This window comes from Oryx dammah, unplaced genomic scaffold (assembly GCF_014754425.2).
Source record: "Oryx dammah isolate SB20612 unplaced genomic scaffold, SCBI_Odam_1.1 HiC_scaffold_19, whole genome shotgun sequence".
Classification (NCBI taxonomy): domain Eukaryota; kingdom Metazoa; phylum Chordata; class Mammalia; order Artiodactyla; family Bovidae; genus Oryx; species Oryx dammah.
Genome location: NW_024070203.1, coordinates 62,692,131 through 62,713,559, shown reverse-complemented (window position 1 = coordinate 62,713,559; position 21,429 = coordinate 62,692,131). Strand labels below are relative to the sequence as shown.

Here is a 21,429-nt window from a genome sequence, read left to right as displayed (position 1 = left end):
CTCCTCCTGCCCTCAATCTTTCCCAGCATCAGAGTCTTTTCCAATGAGTCAGCTCTTCACATGAGGTGGCCAAAGTGTTGGAGTTTCAGCTTCAACATCAGTCTTTCCAAAGAACACCCAGGATTGATCTCCTTAAGGATGGGCTTGTTAAATCTCCTTGCAGTCCAAAGGACTCTCAAGAGTCTTCTCCAACACCACAGTTCAAAAGCATCAATTCTTCGGCACTCAGCTTTCTTTATAGTCCAACTCTCACATCTGTACACGACCACTGGAAAAACCATAGCCTTGACTAGACAGATCTTTGTTGGCAAAATAATGTCTCTGGTTTTTAATATGCTGTCTAGGTTGGTCATAACTTTCCTTTCAAAGAGTAAGCATCTTTTAATTTCATGGCTGCAATCACCATCTGCAGTGATTTTGGAGCCCCCCCAAAATAAAGACAGCCACTGTTTCCACTGTTTCCCCCTCTATTTGCCATGAAGTGATGGGACCAGATGCCATGATCTTAGTTTTCTGAATGTCAAGCTTTAAGCAAAGTTTTTCACTCTCCTCTTTCACTTTCATCAAGAGGCTCTTTAGTTCTTCTTCATGTTCTGCCATAACAGTGGTACCATCTGCATATATGAAGTTATTGATATTTCTCCCGGCAATCTTGATTCCAGCTTGTGCTTCTTCCAGCCCAGCTTTTCTCATGATGTACTCTGTGTATAAGTTAAATAAGCAGGGTGAAAATATACAGCCTTGACATACTCCCTTACCTATTTGGAACCAGTCTGTTGTTCCATGTCCAGTTCTAACTGTTGCTTCTTGACCTGCATACAGGTTTCTCAAGAGGCAGGTCAGGTGGTCTGGTATTCCCATCTCTTTCAGAATTTTCCACAGTTTATTGTGATCCACACAGTCAAAGGCTTTGGCATAGTCAATAAAGCAGAAATAGATGGTTTTCTGGACCTCTCTTGCTTTTTTGATGATCCAAAATATGTTGGCAATTTGATCTCTGGTTCCTCTGCCTTTTCTAAAACCAGCTTGAACATCTGGAAGTTCAAGGTTCACGTATTGCTGAAGCCTGGCTTGGAGAATTTGGAGCATTACTTTACTAGTGTGTGAGATGAGTGCAATTGTGTGGTAGTCTGAGCATTCTTTGTCATTGCCTTTCTTTGGGATTGGAATGAAAACTGACCTTTTCCAGTCCTGTGGCCACTCCTGAGTTTTCCAAATTGGCTGACATATTGAGTGCAGCACTTTCACAGCATCATCTTTCAGGTTTTGAAACAGCTCAACTGGAATTCCATCACCTCCACTAGCTTTGTTTGTAATGATTCTTCCTAAGGCCCACTTGACTTCACATTCCAGGATGTCTGGCTCTAGGTGAGTGATCACAGTATTGTGATTATCTGGGTTGTGAAGACTTTTTTAATACAGTTCTTCTATGTATTCTTGCCACCTCTTCTTAATATCTTCTGCTTCTGTTAGTTCCCTACCATTTCTGTCCTTTACTGTTCCCATCTTTGCATGAAATATTCCCTTGGTATCTCTAATTTTCTTGAAGAGCTCTCTAGTCTTTCCCATTCTGTTGTTTTCCTCTATTTCTTTGCACTGATGGCTGAGGAAGGCTCTCTTATCTCTCCTTGCTATTTTTTGGAACTCTGCCTTCAAATGGATATATCTTTCCTTTTCTCCTTTGCTTTTCACTTCTGTTTTCACAGCTATTTTGTAAGACCTCCTCAGACAGCCATTTTTCTGTTTTGCATTTCTTTTTCTTGAGGATGGTCTTGATTCCTGTCTCCTGTACAATGTCATGAACCTCTGCCCATAGTTCATCAGGCACTCTGTCTGTCAGATCTAGTCCCTTAAATCTATTTCTCACTTCCACTGTAGAGTTATAAGGCATTTGATGTATATACTTCATATTTTGTTTTTGTTTATTCAGTATCAACATGATTTTACTGACTGCATTTGGGTTTAAAAAGTACTGAAATGTGGTAATAGCTGTTTCTTTTATCAAAACAGCCTTCTCAGAACTTGTTACGTAGGCAAAGATAACTAGTTGGAAACTCTGTGCCAGTCTAATTATATCGGTTTTCATGAAGTCTAGCTATACATCTTACAGGTGGCTTCTCTGAGATTCTCTTTTGTATAAACAAGCCAGCTTGAGAGCTTCACCACTGCATTTTAAGCAAAGTCTATGTTACAGGGCCGTATCATTATACAGTATTCAGTTCAGTTCAGTCTCTCAGTTGTGTCTGACTCTTTGCGACCCCATGGACTGCAGCATGCCAGGTCTCCATGTCCATCACCAACTCCCAGAGTTTACTCAAACTCACGTCCATTGAGTCAGTGATGCCATTCAACCACCTCACATTCTGTGGTCCCCTTCTCCTCCAGCCTTTAATCTTTCTTAGCATCAGGGTCTTTTCAGATGAGTTAGTTCTGCGTATCAGGTGGCCAAAGTATTGGAGTTTCAGCTTCAGCATCAGTCCTTCCAATGAATATTCAGGACTGATCTCCTTTACGATGGACAACAGTCCTTGCAGTCCAAGGGACTCTCAAGAGTCTTCTCCAACACTACAGTTCAAAAGCATCAATTCTTCAGCACTCAGCTTTCTTTATAGTCCAACTCTCACATCCATACATGACTATGGAAAAAACCATAGCTTTGACTAGACAGACCTTTTTTGGCAAAGTAATATCACAGCTTTTTACTATACTGTCTAGGTTGGTCATAACTTTTCTTCCAAGGATCAAACGTCTTTTAATTTCTGGCTACAGTCACCATCTGCAGTGATTTTGGGCGTCCCCTCCCAAAAAAAGTCTGTCACTCTTTCCACTGTTTCCCCATCTGGTTGCCATAAATTGATGGGACATTATATAGTATGTGAATTGCCAATAACTGCTTGAAAGAAACAGACTGGAACTTAAGAAGGAAAAACCAAATGACTGGAAAGGCACTGCAGATTTGTATGTTTGTGAAATATAGTTTTGAGAAATATAAAGGGACCACACTTTTCTTTGTTAAGTTAAAGAAAGGGAAGCTCTTAGATGTGGGTTTTGGAAGGTTGATGGAACCAAGTCAGCATATCCTGCAAATTATCTTCCATGTATTAGCTTGGAATTTCAATACATGAAGCTAAATGGAGAGTGTATTGTGGAGAGTGTTGGAAATTTACTGTGGTGTACATAGGAATCCTTCCTTTAATTGCACCAATTGGAGTAAAGCAATTGATATTACCCAAAGCCTTTTCAACGCAAGCTGTTTTTTTTTTTTTTTTTTTTACTGGATTGTTATTTATTTTTTAAATTTAAATTTATTTATTTTAATTGGAGGCTAATTCCTTACCAATATTGTATTGGTTTTTGCCATACATTAACATGAATCCACCATGGGTGTACACATGTTCCCCATCCTGAACTCCTCTCCCACCTCCCTCCCCGTACCATCTCTCTGGGTCATCCCAGTGCACCAGCCCCGAGAATCCTGTATCATGCATCAAACCTGGACAGGCGATTTGTTTCACATATTTTATACATGTTTCAATGCCATTCTCCCAAATCATCTCACCCTCGCCCTCTCCCACAGAGTCCAAAAGACTGTTCTATACAGCTGTGTCTCTTTTGCTGTCTCACATAGAAAGATGCTAACGATAATCATCTCAAGCTTTTAAATTTACTTTTTTTTTTTGCTAAAGTAATCAGAGTGTAATGAATTTACATAGACAATAGACATGTTTAGTTTGGGTCTTATATTAATTGTTGATATTTTAAAAAATAGAAATAAAAATTAATATTTGCTGTATTAATAAATATTAAATCTGATTTCTTACACATTAAATCATTCTCACAAAGAAGTGAGAATGTGAAAAGGGAAAGGAAGATGGCAATTGTGAAGTAGGATGTTGATACAAATATTAATATTAAAATAATATGAATCATTAAAGAATTCAACATGAGGGGAATGAGAAAAATATAAAATGCAAGATAAATTTGGTGAATGTCTTAACCTTGTAAAGATACATCATTCTACTTAACTCCTATGTAGCAAAATTGTCTGCCAGCATTTCATCAAATGACTGCATTTCAGTATAACCATTCAGTGATCTTTCTATTGCTCTTTAAATCACAGAGCAAAAAACAAAGCAAAAAAAAAACAAACATAATCTACTTACTGAAACACTGTTTTCCCAACACACATGTCTCCATGAAGATGCAAAAATAAGAAATAAAAAACTATGACAGAATCTGTTATAGTGATACTTATTTATTTTACCTTTTGCATGTGTTGACCTTGATAAGTTAGTTCAAGGCTTATTTCATGTCAAACACTAAATGAAGGGACAGAGATACAAATTGAAATTTAAAAGTAGTAGGAAGCTTGTGAGGAGTTCTGAAGCAGGAACAATGGAAAAAAGAATGACTAAGAAGCACTATTTTCTGATCACAAACTATTTTATAAATGTACAGACACTGTTACAAGAATTCATGTAGAATCTTAATTAATATTGGAAAAAGTAGTTAATGTAAGTTCACTGAACAGATGGGAGTCAATAAACATTTTAACTGAAAATTGCAAGGGAAAATTAGATTACAAAATGATACGTAATGGACAGCTTCAAACAATACCTGTAGGATTTTAATACTTACCTGTGATAGGATAAAGACAATGTATAGAATGTGTAAATAAAAGTTCTTTCACCTTCATCAAGAGGCAAACAAACGTGCTACATTGATATTTCATGATAAAAGAATCATAGAAGAATTAAACAGTTTCACAGTTTTCTTTGGTATTATGTTCACATAAATCCTCCTTCACTATGAAGACTGTCTACTTCTAGGGTAGTGACTAGATTTTCCTCTTTATAAATTGTCTAAGGCAAGGGTATGACAAACACAGGCCTTCCATAAATGATTGATGGCTGAAGGATAAGTCTCAGAACTGATATATAAGTTACTGGTTCTTTCTGTGGAAATAAAATCTACTGACCACTGTATCTTTTACAACTCCTAACTTAAACTGTGTTAATATAATAATATTTGATACAAAATAATACTGTTTTAATGAAAGGTATAATAAACCAAACGACTTAACAACAACAAAAAAAAGATAGAAACACCTAAATATTTATATGAAAAGGCAAAAGGTGTCCAACATCTTCCAATTTCTTTTGAGGCCTTTGAGAATTTTGCTTTTGAAAGAATGACATAATTAATCTTTCTAAGATGGGCAGATTGCAATAAACTATGCAATGACAGGTGAAAAGTAGTGAGCTTCAAAATATTGAAAAATGACTGATTCCTAAGGGCTTAACACATTGGTAATATTTAAAAATTCAGTTCAAAATGTCATTTATGATTTTCATCCATTAATATATTAATGAACACTGCCAGACTAACACAGATATTAAAGACTTCCTAGCACTTTGCCATAAAATTGATTTTAAGAGTTTCTATTTGACCTCCTTTAAAAACATTTAAAAGATAAAAGGGCACTCAAGTACTAGTAGAATTCATAGATGAAAGTTTTTTTTAGGCCATGAAAAGAGTACTGAACATTCATATAGGCAAAAATGGGCCTGTCAACATTTCTATTGCAAACTTCATTTAAGAGGTCTTATCATCTTCATCATCTTATAAACTATTAAGCTAGAAGTTGGCATACAAATTAGAAGATGCAAATTTGTTTACAAAATCATTTGAATCAGTTAGTTATTTTGATTTAGACATCAGCCAAAAAACATTAAGTCAGGGTTTCTCTATATGTGTGAACACTGAGTAAATATTTTGTCTAGTCTACATGGTTTAGTTAGAGCACACAGCTAATAAATTCAAGGTACTGTGTTTTAGCTCCAAGAGATTCAGTTGTGTTTATTATTCCTGTTCTCCTAAATTTGATTTATTATCTCACAAATGCAGCTTTTAGCAACACAGAGCTCATTATTAGAACATACAGATAGATCAGCATAATTTCATTACCAACATTTGGGGGAAATTATAAATTACACCTTCAATAACAGATTCAGAGAAATCATTCATTCCTTTATAATCCTCAGTGCGCATGCATGCTCAGTCATGTCTAACTCTTTGTGATCCTATGACTTGTAGCCCACCAGGCTTCTCTGTTCATGAAATTTTCCAGGGAAGAATACTAGAGTGGCTTGCCATTTCCTGCTCCAGAAGATCTTCCCAACCCAGGGACTGAACCGATGCCTCCAGCATCTTCTGCATTGGCAGACCCATTCTTTACCACTGACCCACCTGGGAAGTCCATCTGTGTATAAAAATATAGTTTAAACATCAAAAACAAAGCCATTACTAAAAATTACAATTCAGTTCAGTGCAGTCACTCAGTTGAGTTCGACTCTTTGTGACCCCATGAATCGCAGAACACAAGGCCTCGCTGTCCATCACCAACTCTTGGAGTTCACCCAAACCCGTATCCATTGACTCAGTGATGCCATCCAACCATCTCATCCTCTGTCATCTGCTTCTCCTCCTGCCCTCAATCTTTCCCAGCATCAGTGTCTTTTCAACTGAGTCAGCTCTTCGCATGAGGTGGCCAAAATATTGGAGTTTCAGCTTCAACATCAGTCTTTCCAAAGAACACCTAGGACTGATTGCCTTAAGGATGGACTGGTTGGATCTCCTTGCAGTCCAAGGGACTCTCAAGAGTCTTCTCCAACACCACAGTTCAAAAGCATCAATTCTTCAGCACTCAGCTTTCTTTATAGTCCAACTCTCACATCCATACATGACTACTGGAAAAACCATAGCCTTGACTAGACAGATCTTTGTTGGCAAAGTAATGTCTCTGCTTTTTAATATGCTGTCTAGGGTGCTCATAACTTTCCTTCCAAGGAGTAAGCATCTTTTAATTTCACGGCTACAATCACCATCTGCAGTGATTTTAGAGCCCCCCAAAATAAAGACAGCCACTGTTTCCACTGTTTCCCCATCTATTTGCCATGAAGTGATGGGACCAGATACCATGATCTTAGTTTTCTGAATGTTGAGTTTTAAGCAAACTTTTTCACTCTCCTCTTTCACTTTCATCAAGAGGCTCTTTAGTTCTTCACTTTCTGCCATAAGGGTGGTGTCATCTGCATATCTGAGGTTATTGATATTTCTCCCAGCAATCGTGATTCCAGCTTGTGCTTCCTCCAGCCCAGCTTTTCTCATGATGTACTTTCATAGAAGTTAAATAGGCAGGATGACAATATTCAGCCTTGACATACTCCTTTTCCTATTTGGAACCAGTCTGTTGTTCCATGTCCAGTTCTATCTGTTGCTTCCTGACCTGCATACAGGTTTCTCAAGAGGCAGGTCAGGTGGTCTGGTACTCCCATCTCTTTCAGAATTTTCCAGTTTATTGTGTTCCACACAGTCACAGACTTTGGCATAGTCAATAAAGCAGAGATAGATGTCTTTCTGGAACTTACTTGCTTTTTCAATGATCCAGTAAATGTTGGCAATTTGATCTCTGGTTCATCTGCCTTTTCTAAAACCAGCTTGAACATCTGGAAGTTCACGGTTCACGTATTGCTGAAGCCTGGCTTGGAGAATTTGGAGCATTACTTTACTAGCATGTGAGATGAGTACAATTGTGCGGTAGTCTGAGCATTCTTTGGCATTGCGTTTCTTTGAGACTGGAATGCAAACTGACCTTTTCCAGTCCTGTGGCCACTCCTGAGTTTCCCAAATTGGCTGGCATATTGAGTGCAGCACTTTCACAGCATCATCTTTCAGGATTTGAAATAGCTCAATTTGTATTCCATCACCTCCACTAGCTTTGTTTGTAATGATGCTTCCTAAGGCCCACTTGACTTCACATTCCAGGATGCCTGGCTCTAGGTGAGTGATCACACCATCGTGATTATCTGGGTCATGAAGATCTTTTTTATACAGTTTTTCTGTGTATTCTTGCCAACTCTTAATATCTTTTGCTTCTTTTAGGTCCCTACATTTTTGTCCTTTATAGTGTCCATCTTTGCATGAAATATTCCCTTGGTATCTCTAATTTTGTTGAAGTGATCTCTAGTCTTTCCAATTCTATTGTTTTCCTCTATTTCTTTGCACTGATAGCTGAAGAAGGCTTTCTTATCTATCCTTTCTATTCTTTGGAACTCTTCATTCAAATGGGTATATCTTTCCTTTTCTCCTTTGCTTTCCTCTTCCCTTCTTTTCTCAGCTATTTGTAAGGCCTCCTCAGACAGGCATTTTGCTTTTTCGCATTTCTCTTTTTTGAGGATGGTCTTGATTCCTGTCTCCTGTACAATGTCATGAACCTCTATCTACAGTTCATCAGGCACTCTATCTATCAGATCTAGTCCCTTAAATCTATTTCTCACTTCCACTGTGAAGTTAAAGTCTTTTAACAGCATCTTTTTATGCTTTAATAGAGTAACAATGAAGTAGACTCATTTTAACTTCTCTATATTAAAACACTCATAATAAAATATAACTTAAAATTTTATTTTTTTACTGACTCAGTTGATGTACCCAGGTACCAAAGGATAAAGAATCTACTTGCAATTCAAGAAACACAGGAGACCCAGGTTCGATCCAGGGGTCAGGAAGACAACCTGGAGAAGAAAATGGCAACCCACTCCAGTATTCTTGCCTGAAAAATCCTATGGACAGTGGAACCTGGCAGGCTACAGCCCAAAGGGTCACAAAGAGTCAGACATGATGAGTGACTAAGCATGTAAGCATTCAAAATGAAATTTAAAAACATTTTCCTTCATATTTCTTTCTAATCAGATAACCCTCAGAGTGTGAAAAAAAAAAAGTTATTCGCCATAGAAAACTAAAATAGATATTTTAGAAATTAGAATAATATCAATAAAACAATTTTCATTGTTTAAAACTGTTAAAACTGGTTAAAACTGTCAATTTTATTAAGTAGATGTGAACATATAAGCAAATGGCTAATGGGATGTGAACAAGCTCAAGAAAAAGGCATTTTAATTATCAGTCTTTTTTTTTCCCTTCACCAAGCTCATGAAAACAAAAATGTCAATTCAGTTTGTGACTTAAACTTTCAATAGACTAAAGTGAGTTATTACAGTAGGATCATTCTTAAAGTGGAGATCCTTGGTTGACTATTCGTCAATTTTAATAATTTAATAAAATTCTGGAATATATAATTGCAGAAATAGACTTGGAGACCAATTGTATGTGTAACAATCAGGTAAAATGTGTAACAATTCAGGTAAAAGACCTGAATTTTGGCAACCATGGAGAAATTTATACCTAGCTGTTCTAAGATGCAAAACTATTTAAAATAACAATGTCCCAAATAAATTGTCCAATGTAATAAATATATTCTATGGGTAATCATGTGAGGGCATTGCTAGGCTATCTGAACTTTGACACTGAAAATATAGGTTTAAATGACATCTCTAAGAATACACTCACAAATTTTTAATATTTCAAGTAGAAAAAGACAAGTATATATTTATATTGAGATAGTCTAAAATTCAGAAAGGACTTAAGTACAATAGTACTTCTGTTGCATATAAAAGTATATTTTAGTCACCTTCAAAGGAAAATGTAATGCTAATTTTGAGCGCGTAAGTATAATTTAATGCATGTATATATTTTTCTTTTTTAGACAGATGTAATATCAATGCCACCATTTAATTTATAGTTAATCCTTAGACGGCATGTTAAGATTCTCATTTACCAGTATTATTACACTCATGTATCTGTGTCACCTTACACAATTACTTCAGGAAATATTATTTTGAGCCTGGTCAGGATTTGGTCATAGGCACAGTGGTCTCTCCTCTCAAGTATCTTTATTTCATAAACAAAGATATGTGTTCGATCCCTGGGTCAGGAAGATCCCCTGAAGAAGGACATGGCAACCCACTCCAGTATTCTTGTCTGAGGAATCCTATGGACAAAGGTGCCAAGCAGCTTAAAATCCATGAGGTCACAAAGAGTTGGACATGACTGAAGTGACTTAGCATACATATAAAGGAAGCTCATAAGGCAGTACCCAATAAAAAGAAGAGCTACCCTGGTAGCTCAGCTGGTAAAGAATCCGCCTGTAATGTGGGAGTCCTGAGTTCAGTCCCTGGGTTAAGAAGATTCCCTGGAGAAGGGCATGGCAGCCCAATCCAGTATTCTTGCCTGGGGAAATCCCCATGGACAGAGGAGCCTGGTGGGCTGGAGTCCACTGAGTTGCAAAGAGTCCTAAATGACTGATCGACAAAGCACAGCAATAAAAAGAAACATGTTGGACAGAGAACTGAAGGACTATTTTGCATTCTATTGTGTGGCAAATCTCTTCATTTCTCAGAACAGTCTGCTCATTACGTGAAGATGTACATCACATGTGCACTTTTAACTAGGATATAATTATGGTAGGAAGTAGAGCAAGGGGATGAAGCTTGGGTAGGAATGTTCTTTTAAAAAGCACCTTCCCATACCCCCACATATAAATCTAATGCACATTCTCTGACTATTAGACAGACACTAGACAAGTTAGTTATAAGAGTTTTCCCATCCTTAAATTCTGTAGAACTAAATGGAAGATTAAGGTACCAAATTTATTTGCCAAGGCTTATGATACTAGTGAAGTGAAGTGAAGTCACTCAGTCATGTCTGACTCTTGCGACTCCATGGACTGTAGCCTACCAGGCTTCTCCATCCATGGGATTTTCCAGGCAAGAGTACTGGAGTGGGTTGCCATGTCCTTCTACTGGTAAATAATATTATGCCCACATATTTTATATGTGAAGTCCATAAATTCATTTACATTCATAAATGTTAAAATTTTACTCAGGAGCACTGGGTTAAAATCTAAGTAATATATGTTTTGATTTTTTTTTCTTGTCCTTAATGCACTAAACAGCTTTTTGTCTTATAGTGACATATTTAACTTATGCATTGTTCCTTTGTTTTACTTACTGTGTATGATGTATGGCAAAACCAATACAGTATTGTAAAGTAAAATAAAAAAAAACCTGAAGAATAGCTTTCACAACCATTACAGAATAATCGAATATTACAGAATAATTAAGAGAGTAAAGTTAGGCAAGTTAAGTAAAGATGTTGAAAATTACAAGACTGAGAAGTTGCTTATTACATACAATGTGATATATATATATATAAATATATACACACATGGATATTAACATTAAGCTATCTTTTAAGTTAAATTGTCAAGATTTCAGTTTTTCTCATAAAAATGAAGAGACTTAATTAGCAACTTGGTCATTTATAGTTTTATTGTTTAATTAGTCTATGAACTTATGAATCTATTATCCAACCACTAGCTAAATAACAATCCTGGAAAGTCATTGCACCTCTCTGGCCCCAGGAAATGTGGATAATTTATAAATGGAGATAATAATCTATATGTAGGAGATAACAGCTATCTCACAAGATGCTTTGTTAGAATTCTAAGCAGGAAAAAGAGAGAGAACCACTGTCTGAGATGTAGTTAACACACTCTATTTAAAGGGCTTAGCATAGAGCTTCTTGTGGCTCAAATTTTATACAGTAAATGCACATGCCTATTTTGATACCATTTCTCCTGACATAATAACATCTTATATCCTCTCTATATATGAAGTGTGTTTCCTAGGTGGCTTAGTGGTAGAGAATCTGCTTGCCAATGCATGAGACAAAAGACATGGGTTCAATCTCTGGGTTGGCAAGATCCCCTGGAGTTGGAAATGGCAACCTGCTCCAGTATTCTTGCCTGGAGAATTCTCTGGTGGGCTACAGTCCATGGGGTCGCAAAGAGTCAGATATGACTGAGCACACATTCTTTCACATACGTGAAGCACCTCTGAGCATTCTGGAATCTTGTATAATCTGATGGACTTGTATAAACTAAGCATAGCTGTTGTTTTTCAGTTGTTTAAAAGTTAACAAATTCACTTCTGAGAGTCTATTTCCATTTATAAATTTCCTTTCAAAATGGTATGCAACTGCATTTCTTAAACTGTCATAGTTTAAAAAAAAGAAGAATGCTTACCATTACTTTATGGAATAAAAAAAATTCCTTAAAATTTGCTAACATAGAACAAAGGAAATAAGAACTTTATAATCTTGAACATTACAAACTCAGCTTTTCAGAGAATCACTCATTACTTTTTATGTAATTCAATCACTTTCTGAACTTGTAAGCACTTCAAATTTAGCAACATTCATTATTTTGGAAATTTTGCTCCCATGCTTTGAAGAGACTTTAGAGAAATATCACATATTACTAAAATTGAAGATAGCCCTTCAGATAATTGATTGTTTTTACAATTTTAATTTATAAAATATACTATGTATAGTATATTTATACACTATAAATTTATAAAATATACTATTTATATATTTATAAAATATACTATTACTTCTGTGGTAGAATTTTACATGATACCATCATCTTATTTAGATCATGGGAGAGAAATGTGCAAATGTAAATGCAGATGAGAGAGAATGCATACATCTTATGTTAATATGATGTAAATATATAAAACCATGAATAAAATAAATTAGGAACAGATTTTCTAGATTTAAAAGCCTTTACATAAGAAATTATGTCTAGATTATGGGAAGAAATAAATAAGAAGTGGATTTTTAAGTACTATCCCTCTAAGTTCTTTGAAAAAGTGAAAGTGTTAGTCACTCAGTTGTGTCTGACAATTTGTGATCCCATGGACTGTAGGTTCCTCTGTTTATGGAATTTTCCAGGCAAGAATAATGGAGTGGGTTGCCATTCCCTTCTCCAGGGGTCTTTCTGACCCAGGAATCTAAGTTCTTTATAAGACTGAAAAACAGTCCTCTGATTTTGTTTTTATAACCATGTAATGTCAAAAATAAACTTGAATATATGATGATTTCATTTGGTGTACATATTATAATAGTTTTAAAAAATATTTTCATTCCAAAATTGTTTATTTTTGTCTTTTACAAAATGAGCAGTTAGCATAAAAAATACCATAAAAACATATAGTTACTAGTATTCTTCTATGGTACTAATTGGCATATGGTTCTCAAATATTATATTTGTGATTGTCTTCAATGGTGCCATTTGAGAAAATTCTGTAGTAAAATTGATAAGGTACAGTAGAAATAGAGTTGAACATGAACTTGAAAGCTCAATGATCTAGTCTCAATTCTGGAGTTATTTATATTTTTAACCTAGTGAAAAATGCACTTATCCTTTCTAAACATGTGCATTTATTGTATAAAATATAAGCAGTGAACTAGCTGGTATGTAAGAACTCTTCCAGCCCTGTAAGTACCGTGGATTTGTAACAAGATGAATTAACAAATTCATGTAAGTACATTAGTCCAACAATATTAAAATAAATCAGTATTAGAATACAACAAATGAAATTAGCCTAGGAGTAGGAGTAACATATTTAAGCTATGATTCTGCCCCTGATTCATAGAGCCAGCACCTGGATTAACTGTGTAAAGGTGATAAGCAGAAATTTCAGAGTGTTTTTCAATGTATAATAGCCTGGGAACTTATCCAAAGTGAAATAATAGCTAGAGAGATGATGCTATATTTTTTATTTACCGTGGTGGACAAGTTAGGGCTGGTAATGTTAGGGATGAAGTGTGTGAGATTCACTGGCTTTGTGCATGGAAGTATATTTTAATAACAGTGATGATAGCTCCTAGTGTCAGGCACTATATATGTTGCATGCATAATCGTTCTACTGAAATTCTAATTTCCTTTTTAATAGATAATGAAAATGAATTTTAGGAAAACTGAGTTGCTAGTACAAAGATAGTTGCTGGCAGGTTTTTTTTTTTTTTTTCCTGCTTCAGGTCTTGATGGCTCCAGAGTACTTGCTTTAGTGTTTCTCAAACTTTACAGCACATCAGAATTTCCTGGATGACTTGTTATAAACACCTATGCGGGTGTCCAACTGCTGGGGCATCTGTTTCAATAGGCCTGGGCTGAGAGTCTGAGGATTCATATTTCTAACAAGTTTCCAAAGGATGCTACTTGTTGAGGAACATTTTGAAATCACTGCTGTGCAATCTTTTTTGAGCAAATGGAAATTTTTGTCATATCTAATGACACATGATTATCATTGATATTCTTGTTTTCCAGTTACAAGGTACATGATGCATATGATAATCCTATAAATTTTGACTTTTTAGAGGTTTCAAATTGGCTTTTGGGTGACAGATTGTGATTATATAAAGAAGTATTAATCCTTAAGAATCTTTAGTTAGCACCAAGCTATAGTTTAGCAAAGGTGTGATAGCACGAATGCATTTTATAGTAGTAAGATTAGAGGCTTGAAAGAAAGAAAGATGATAACTAGCATTGAGACCATGAATACTGGAAGGTATTCAACAAATTGATTTTTCTCAGTGTCATTCCTATAAAAGTGATATTCCTGATGAGAATGAGGGCCTCCCAAGGGGTCTAATTCCGAGAAAATCTTGTAGACTTGGAGACTGATCTCCCTGGAAAGTACCATGAATCACCCCACCTGCTCACTTTGAAAGAGAAAAGATAAATGGATAATGACTTTATCTGTTCTACCAGATCTCATCCGAAATCCAAATTAAAACTGCCACTTTATGTATAAACTACACACCACTTTGTATTATGAGTAAGGGCTATGGGAAAAGGAGACAGAAAAAGAAGCTATGTTTTAATGTATATAGAGTGAAAATAAATTGACCTTATTGGCAACTCAGGCATTTTTTGCTAATCTTTTGGTTTGCAGTCATTTTGCTTCTAATCTCTCCAACATTGAAAATTGGAATTCAAAGTACAAGATGGCATATTTTCTCAAATAGTCATGTTACTTGAAGTAACAGTTTCCTTACCAGACATGTTGCTTGAGGCTTCAAAGTTATTTTCCAAGCTGGACAAAACACTGAAAGTATTTAATATCCTGAAGCCTTTTCTGGAGACTGTGATATTAAGCAGAAGAAAGTTAAACTTTCAGGACATCAAGGAGAAGTATGTTTGGAGATGTAGGAAACACAGTTTAGCTGCTTTCATTTAGTGTTTGAGACTAGACAGGTATTTTGGCATTAGAGGTTATTTCTATATGTGTGCAAGGGCATCATTAATTGCTACCTTTCTTACTTTTTGTTTTATCAGATGTCACTTATGCCAGAGCTTCGCACTTTTAAAATCCTATATTGATGCCACTTGCTACTGCTTTATTTCAATATTTTACTGTTTCTGCAGACAGTAAATTGTGTGTTCAGGGAAAAGATGTGTACCCCATATCTATTCAGCTATCCCATAAATAGCAACACTAATTAATATCATGAACAGTAATAACTACTGAAACGAAACCTATGCTCCTGGAGTATATAATCTATTGAGTAAATTCTATCCCTTTTCTCCTTGAACGATCTTAAAGGAGCTGCCATCAGGTTTTCCACAGCCTGAAACCTGCTCCTTAATCATTTCTGCTCACACACTCACTCTTCTACATGGGCTTAGAGCAGCCCCCATGTCCTCCCCAACCCCCTCAGTACCAAAAGATTCTGGAAATATGGGGCTGCAAAATGACACTTTAGAAGGATTTCAACTGGTAACTAACTGTCCAGGGAAAGTTCAGCTCAGAATTCTGGGAGGCTACTGAAGCCTTTTGAGGAAGGTAAATTGGATTGGCTTAGCAACTCGGTGGTGCAAAGCCTCCCCAAAGGCGCCCTGTTCAAGGAGAAGGGAAATCGCCGGGCTGCCTGAATTTATCTTTCTTTCTTTGGTTGTTCTGCTTCGTATTATTCTTCACTGCGCTGAAATCTCCGTTCCTGCCCCGCTTTCAGCCCTCATCTGGCGTCTCCTGCGGGGCGGCGAGAGGACCCCAGGACAACCGGGACGACCCTGTGCTGTTTCATTTCTTCTGCGCTTTCCCCTGGGATCCAACAGAACCTTGTGGAGTTCCGTCCTGGGACTGCCTCCTGCTTGCTTTCCCCCAGCGTCAGAGCAGGGAAGGGGTTGAAGGGGATAGAAGAGGGGAGTCAACCCCCGTGACTCCTTCTCCGGTGAGTTTTTTGAACTCCCGAAGAGCTTGTTAGAGAAGTTGTTTTGGTGAGAGCAGCGCTGGAGTCGGCTTGGGAAAACGGAGCTTTCTCTGTGCCTCCACCGGGACTCCTGACAGCAGTGGTCGGAGCACCACCGACCAGCTAGGGTCCGGGAACAGAAACACACATTGTGTAACCCGCCACCCTGTCCGTCTCGGACACACACCCACACCTACCCTGGAGGCCTCCAGAAGGCTCCTCGCCATGATCCATGTGGACTCCCCCTCCCAGCAACACACACACACACACACCCCGTCACAATCGCTAAAGGCCAAGTCAGACATTCAATTCAGCCTCAGTGGTCTATGAATATTTCGGGGAATCTGGTCTTCTAGAAGCAATAAAGTATTTCCAGAGAAACAGTTGGAGGGGAGGGCTACCTGACCAGACTGCAGCAAGCAGGACAAGGACCCCGACCCAAACAAGAAGGTTGTCTCTCAGCAGCTGACTCAGTCTTGTTAGATTCAGGGGAAGGGTTTTGATGGTGGCGGTGGCAGTGGGTGGCTTTTTGTTGGGTGCAGTTATTGGTTTGTAAAGACATTAACCCAACAGAACCATCTTTGTAAAGCTCTCTCGAGACCCGAGACGCGACAGAAATTTTGTTAAGGATACTGACAGGTCAGACTATCGCCCTGAGGTCGGGAAAGGAAGAGTTATCAGACCCGGAGCACAAGCCTGGGGCTGACACCTCCAGCGAGGCCACCCTGGGGTGGGCACAAGGTGCTACTGAGCGCTGCTGGTAGCTCTCCTCCTGTGTGGACACCGCGACCCTTGCCAGCACCAATTAACTGCGGGACAAGCTCGGCTCTTCCCAAGAGCTCTGTGGCGGGAGTAATATCTCCTTGGAGTCCCAGAGCACGCAGAAACGCAGATCCTTCTGGAAGTCCGGGGGTCCAGCAAGGAGTCTTGAAAGCAGGCTCTAGTACAGGGTGGGGGTGTAGCATGCTAGCTCCCACCTGCTGTCCTCGGAGGTCAGTGCTTTCTGTACCTTCTCCCCTCCACTCCCCGCACGATTGATTTGCGTGTTCCCCCGGGATCTCCCGAGGAGTGTGAGGAAGCACCCGGCCAGTGTTTGTTTACGTGGGCGGGACGTTTAAGCACGACTCGAAGATTCACATATTCTATCTGATTGAGACCTAAAACAGGCAGGCTGCAGCTGCAGGCTGCATTTCAGAAATCTCTGCTGCGTGTGTGTGTGTTTCAGCATGCATCAGTCTAAGCAGCCCCCACCCTGCCCCACCCCCCAATTTGGTGCCTTCCATGGCGTTTTATTTCAGATGACAACAGTGGGGATAAAACGCCCAGAGAGGGTTGCCTCTCTTTCCAATACCACTGGAGCGATTCAGGCCTACCACGGAAGCCCACTTTGTCTTCTACTCTGAGGCGATTTCTCCCACTGAGCCTCTTTGTCATTGCTGTTGCAGGCGTAGGTGAGATAGTAAAAGATGAAAAGTGTGGACAAAAGGTGGAATTCTCAAGGCCTGAGCTGTTTACCTGGAAAAGCACGCGCCACAGACTTCCTTAGCCCTAGCCCCAGATTAGAACCTGCAGAGCCCTTAGAAAGACTGCCCATTCCGAGCTTTCCCGTGGGCCTGGGAGACCGGAAGAAAAACACTGTGGAAGACAAAAGCGGTCGTAGACACTAGGGGGAAAGAACATTCAAGCTATTGCTGCGATCTCGGTTTTAGGAAAAGCCTTGAGACGTAGGTGGAATTAAAATAAAATAAGGAGAAGGGGAAGAAGAAGAAGCAATCGTAAAAACTGGCACCACTGGCAACCGGGAGTAAATCTAAAGAATATATCCTCTGTAAGTTTGTGTCTCAGAATCCGAGGACGGCGTTCCAAGTTGTAAAATATAGGAAATGCCTTTCAAGTGGCAGATAAGTCACAATGAAGAACCTTATTATCATTAAAAAAAAAATTAATGGTCCGTTGAAAATTGATTTTGGACAAGATCAAAGCAGAGTGTGAAACACCCCTTCTTCCCGATGTCCCCAAAACTGGAATGTATTCAGTGGACCGATTGTCTCAATCCAAAGTACAGGAGCTGTGAGTAGAGGAGAGGGGGTGGGGAGGTGGTGTTTCTCATTTCCAGTTCCATTTAAAGCAAACTGACGCGCCTTTCGTTTCTTCGGCGCGGCTTATCTGGGAAATATGGTAGGTCCGGGCAGCCGGGCTGTAATCGCAGGCTGCTGGGCTCTGGGTTTGTCAGCCTGGCATGCTCGACCAGCTTCGGAGACTCCCTCTTCCATCTGCCCCTCCAGTGTGTTTTGACTCAACAGGTATCGCGTGAAAACTCGTATTTAACCCCCCGGTCATCTAGCAGGAGCCACCTCAACATTTTTTCCTGCCAGGAGCTGTCGCCGGCTCCTAGCAGCCAAACCCTAACCGCCGACTCCCAGTGGCAGGCGAGCTAAGCATAAATGCGAGGCTCGTCACACGTCGAGCCGGCGACGAGAACCCCTTGTAAGCAACCCAAGACGCGTTTTGTGCTCTGCGCTGTGTAGCTGCGCCGGTAGAGAACAAGCGTTTTGGCTCAAAGCTGCGCTGATGCTTGTGAGGGTCGGCGAAGGGGGGTGTCAAGCTTTAAGGAGCAGGTTAAGATACAAGGCAGTTGCTGCCACAGAGACCTGAGACGACTTCTTGGCATTTAGGAATGTCAATTAAAATTCGAGACATGTCGCCCATCATTGGTCCCTAATAGAGGGAGAGGTAACCCTTCCAGCTCCCTCCACCCAAAACATGAATTATCATTTCCACTGAATGCAAATGGACTGCTTTCTGTGGGGGGACAGCCAGCTGCAAGCTGGACAATAAACTGTTTCATAGAGACGCGGCCTGATTGCGGTTCAGAGAGACACTCCTTTACAAAGGAAGAAGCGTCCAGTTTGTGAGGACCGAGGTGGCGCGCCCGGGCCAACAGCCCCCCTCCCCCTCCGCCCACCCCCGACTTGAAACTAGCTCACTGAAAACGACATCCGTCGCGTCTATGCGAGCTGCCATGAGTACGGGGAGGTGGTTGTTCAAAAATGATAGCATGAGTCATAAACACAGCCTGAGTTTTTTTTTTTTTTTTTTTTTTTGCAGCAATTAATGGGCAGCAGGGCGCAGGAGAAGTTGTAGAACAGAGCTGGGAATCTATTTTCTCCCAGAGGACAGCTCTCCTTCCAATGATCCTGACTGTCCCTTGCCTTCCTGCTTAGGATTGAATTTTACATCCCACCCACCTCCTCCCCTTGTCTGTGCATGTGACACTCACTCTACCTGTCTGAACGCCGAGACTTGCTGGGGATTTTCTTTTTGGTCGTCAGCTAATGACTTTCCTCCTACCTTCATTCATCCCCAAAGGTACCTGGTTACACTTTCTGGCGTCTCAGACCGTTCAAAAGCCCCATTTTAAGCCAAACCTCTACCACAGGACCTAGGAAAGAGCCTCTATCATTTATCAATGCAAAAGAGACCACGTAGAAATAATTCACATATGCATGCACACATTCGTGTTGGTTGGGGGTGGCGGGGTGGGGGGATTCTTGAAAGACCCCTGTGCCCTAATGCATTTAAAAGCAGCACCTTCCTAACATGTCGGTAACTTTCCTACCTGAAAGGGTTAAAAAGCATTTCCAGGAGCGTCTTTAATATAAATATTCCAACCAAAGCATCAAACCCCAGTGATTTGACTAGAAATCAAGGTAACCCTCATCACCAAGAAAAGTCTTGCTGAGGAATTCTGCCTGGTATCCACTAGTTAGAGGCTATACGAACCAACTCACGTATTCGTTTGAGCATACTGCAAGAATATTTATTGAGCACAAGCTCAATCACTGCATTGAACGCCAAATCTGGCAAGCAAAATGCATTTCCTATCTGAGGGAGAAAAAGAGCTGTGAATCAACTCCTTCTTCAGTATTATCATGATGATTTTATCCGTGCAAATTGCAAAGTAAGCTACCCGTCTCTGGCGACAAGTCAGCTCACCTCCATCCAAAGCAGAGGGGACCCCCGAAAGCAAGCCTACCTTTCACACAAGACACCGTCAATAAAAAGACGAGGTTCCGGAACGTAAATCCACTTTTAATCCCCATTTTCTTCATCAGGATGAAGTCTAGGCGGCCACATTTAGCGCATTTTCTCGTGCCAGGCTCCCGGGGTTTGGACTCCTTCGATCGGCTTTCCCCTTTGCGGATCCCTTTCATATTATTCGCGAGCTCCTAATTCCTGCTCCTCAGCCCGGCGCAGTGGAGTTGTTGCTGTTGTTGGTGCGCGGTCACAGCTCGAAGTGAATGGTGTTTCTGGGATACCACAGCAACCTTGAAGAGGACTCAACCATCTCTCTCCAACGGGGGCACAAAGTCTCTGCTACTCTGGATTCTGCCTTTTCTTGTGCGTTTTTTTCCCCTCCACTAAAACCTACCTCAATTCTATCTCGTTATAGCAACCACCAGAAACCACTAGTGAGCCTCTTAAAGCCCAGCTCCTCTCTTTGACAAACTCCCCACAATATTTGAAATTAAGAGGTTTGATTTTTTTTCCCCCCGAATAGATCAATTCTGCCTCTAAAAGCAGCCCAAGAAATATTATGTTAGTGAGTTCTCTATTCCAGCCTGTGACTATAGAAACGTGTTACAGGAATATTTTAATCGGAGAATCTGTATTGCTTTTAGAGAAAATGTGATGATAATGAACCGAGTTCCATCGATGGCCGCGTCTTTATAATGGGACATGTGTTACTACTGTAGTTGCAGTATATTTCAGGCAGGCGTCTCACATTAATCATCCTGTGATTTAATTGAAAAAGGGAGATCACAGAGAATTTATTTGCACACAGGCATTTACATATTCAAGTGCTTAGATGTAAACCCATAACCGGGTTTTTTTTGATTCACGAAGTAAAAGAATTTAATCCGTGACCAGGGCGGAGGTGAGGTGGGGAGGGAGTCAGTCATCTTCCGAAAGAGTTCGCCTTTTTATATTCCCTAAACGGGTTTTAGCTGTTGTGTGCTGCAGTTAAACTACTTTACCGTGGTAGTTATCTGGAACAGATACCCATTTGTCTTAATTCTGAATCGGTCCCGCATATGTAAATAGGAAGGTTCTTTCAAAACGGAAAACGTATGTATCTATACGTTTCGACCTGGCAGCGCCAACTCACCAGTCAAGGGTTAACATCATACAGGGAAAGAGTTCTTGCGCCATCTACTGGCTATTACTAAGCCTCCCGCTTCTCTTTTACATCTAAATGGTACCCTATTTCCCTCATCCGAAGATGTAGGGGAGCTTCGCCGGAGACCAGCGTATTTTTTGCTTTTGTATGTCAATTTTCGAATATTTTTTGGTTGGTCCTGGCCCAGATCTTATAACCCACAAGTTCCTTAGACTAGGCGCGTATTGGAAATCTGTCCTTTTCGGAAATCT

At 39.6% G+C, this 21,429-nt stretch overlaps 1 protein-coding gene across 3 annotated transcripts in view; it reads right to left on the bottom strand.

Moving 5' to 3' along the window:
* The window catches only part of LOC120878903 (CUB and sushi domain-containing protein 3-like), a 1,427,768-nt gene extending 1,407,268 nt beyond the window's left edge, over nt 1–20,500 (bottom strand). For all 3 annotated transcript variants that reach the window (XM_040261811.1, XM_040261812.1, XM_040261813.1), the window contains exon 1: nt 20,033–20,500. In XM_040261811.1, coding sequence (XP_040117745.1) covers nt 20,033–20,210 — 178 coding nt within the window. In that variant the 5' untranslated portion in view covers nt 20,211–20,500. The remainder of the gene's footprint in view (nt 1–20,032) is intronic.
* Nucleotides 20,501–21,429: the final 929 nt, after the last annotated feature.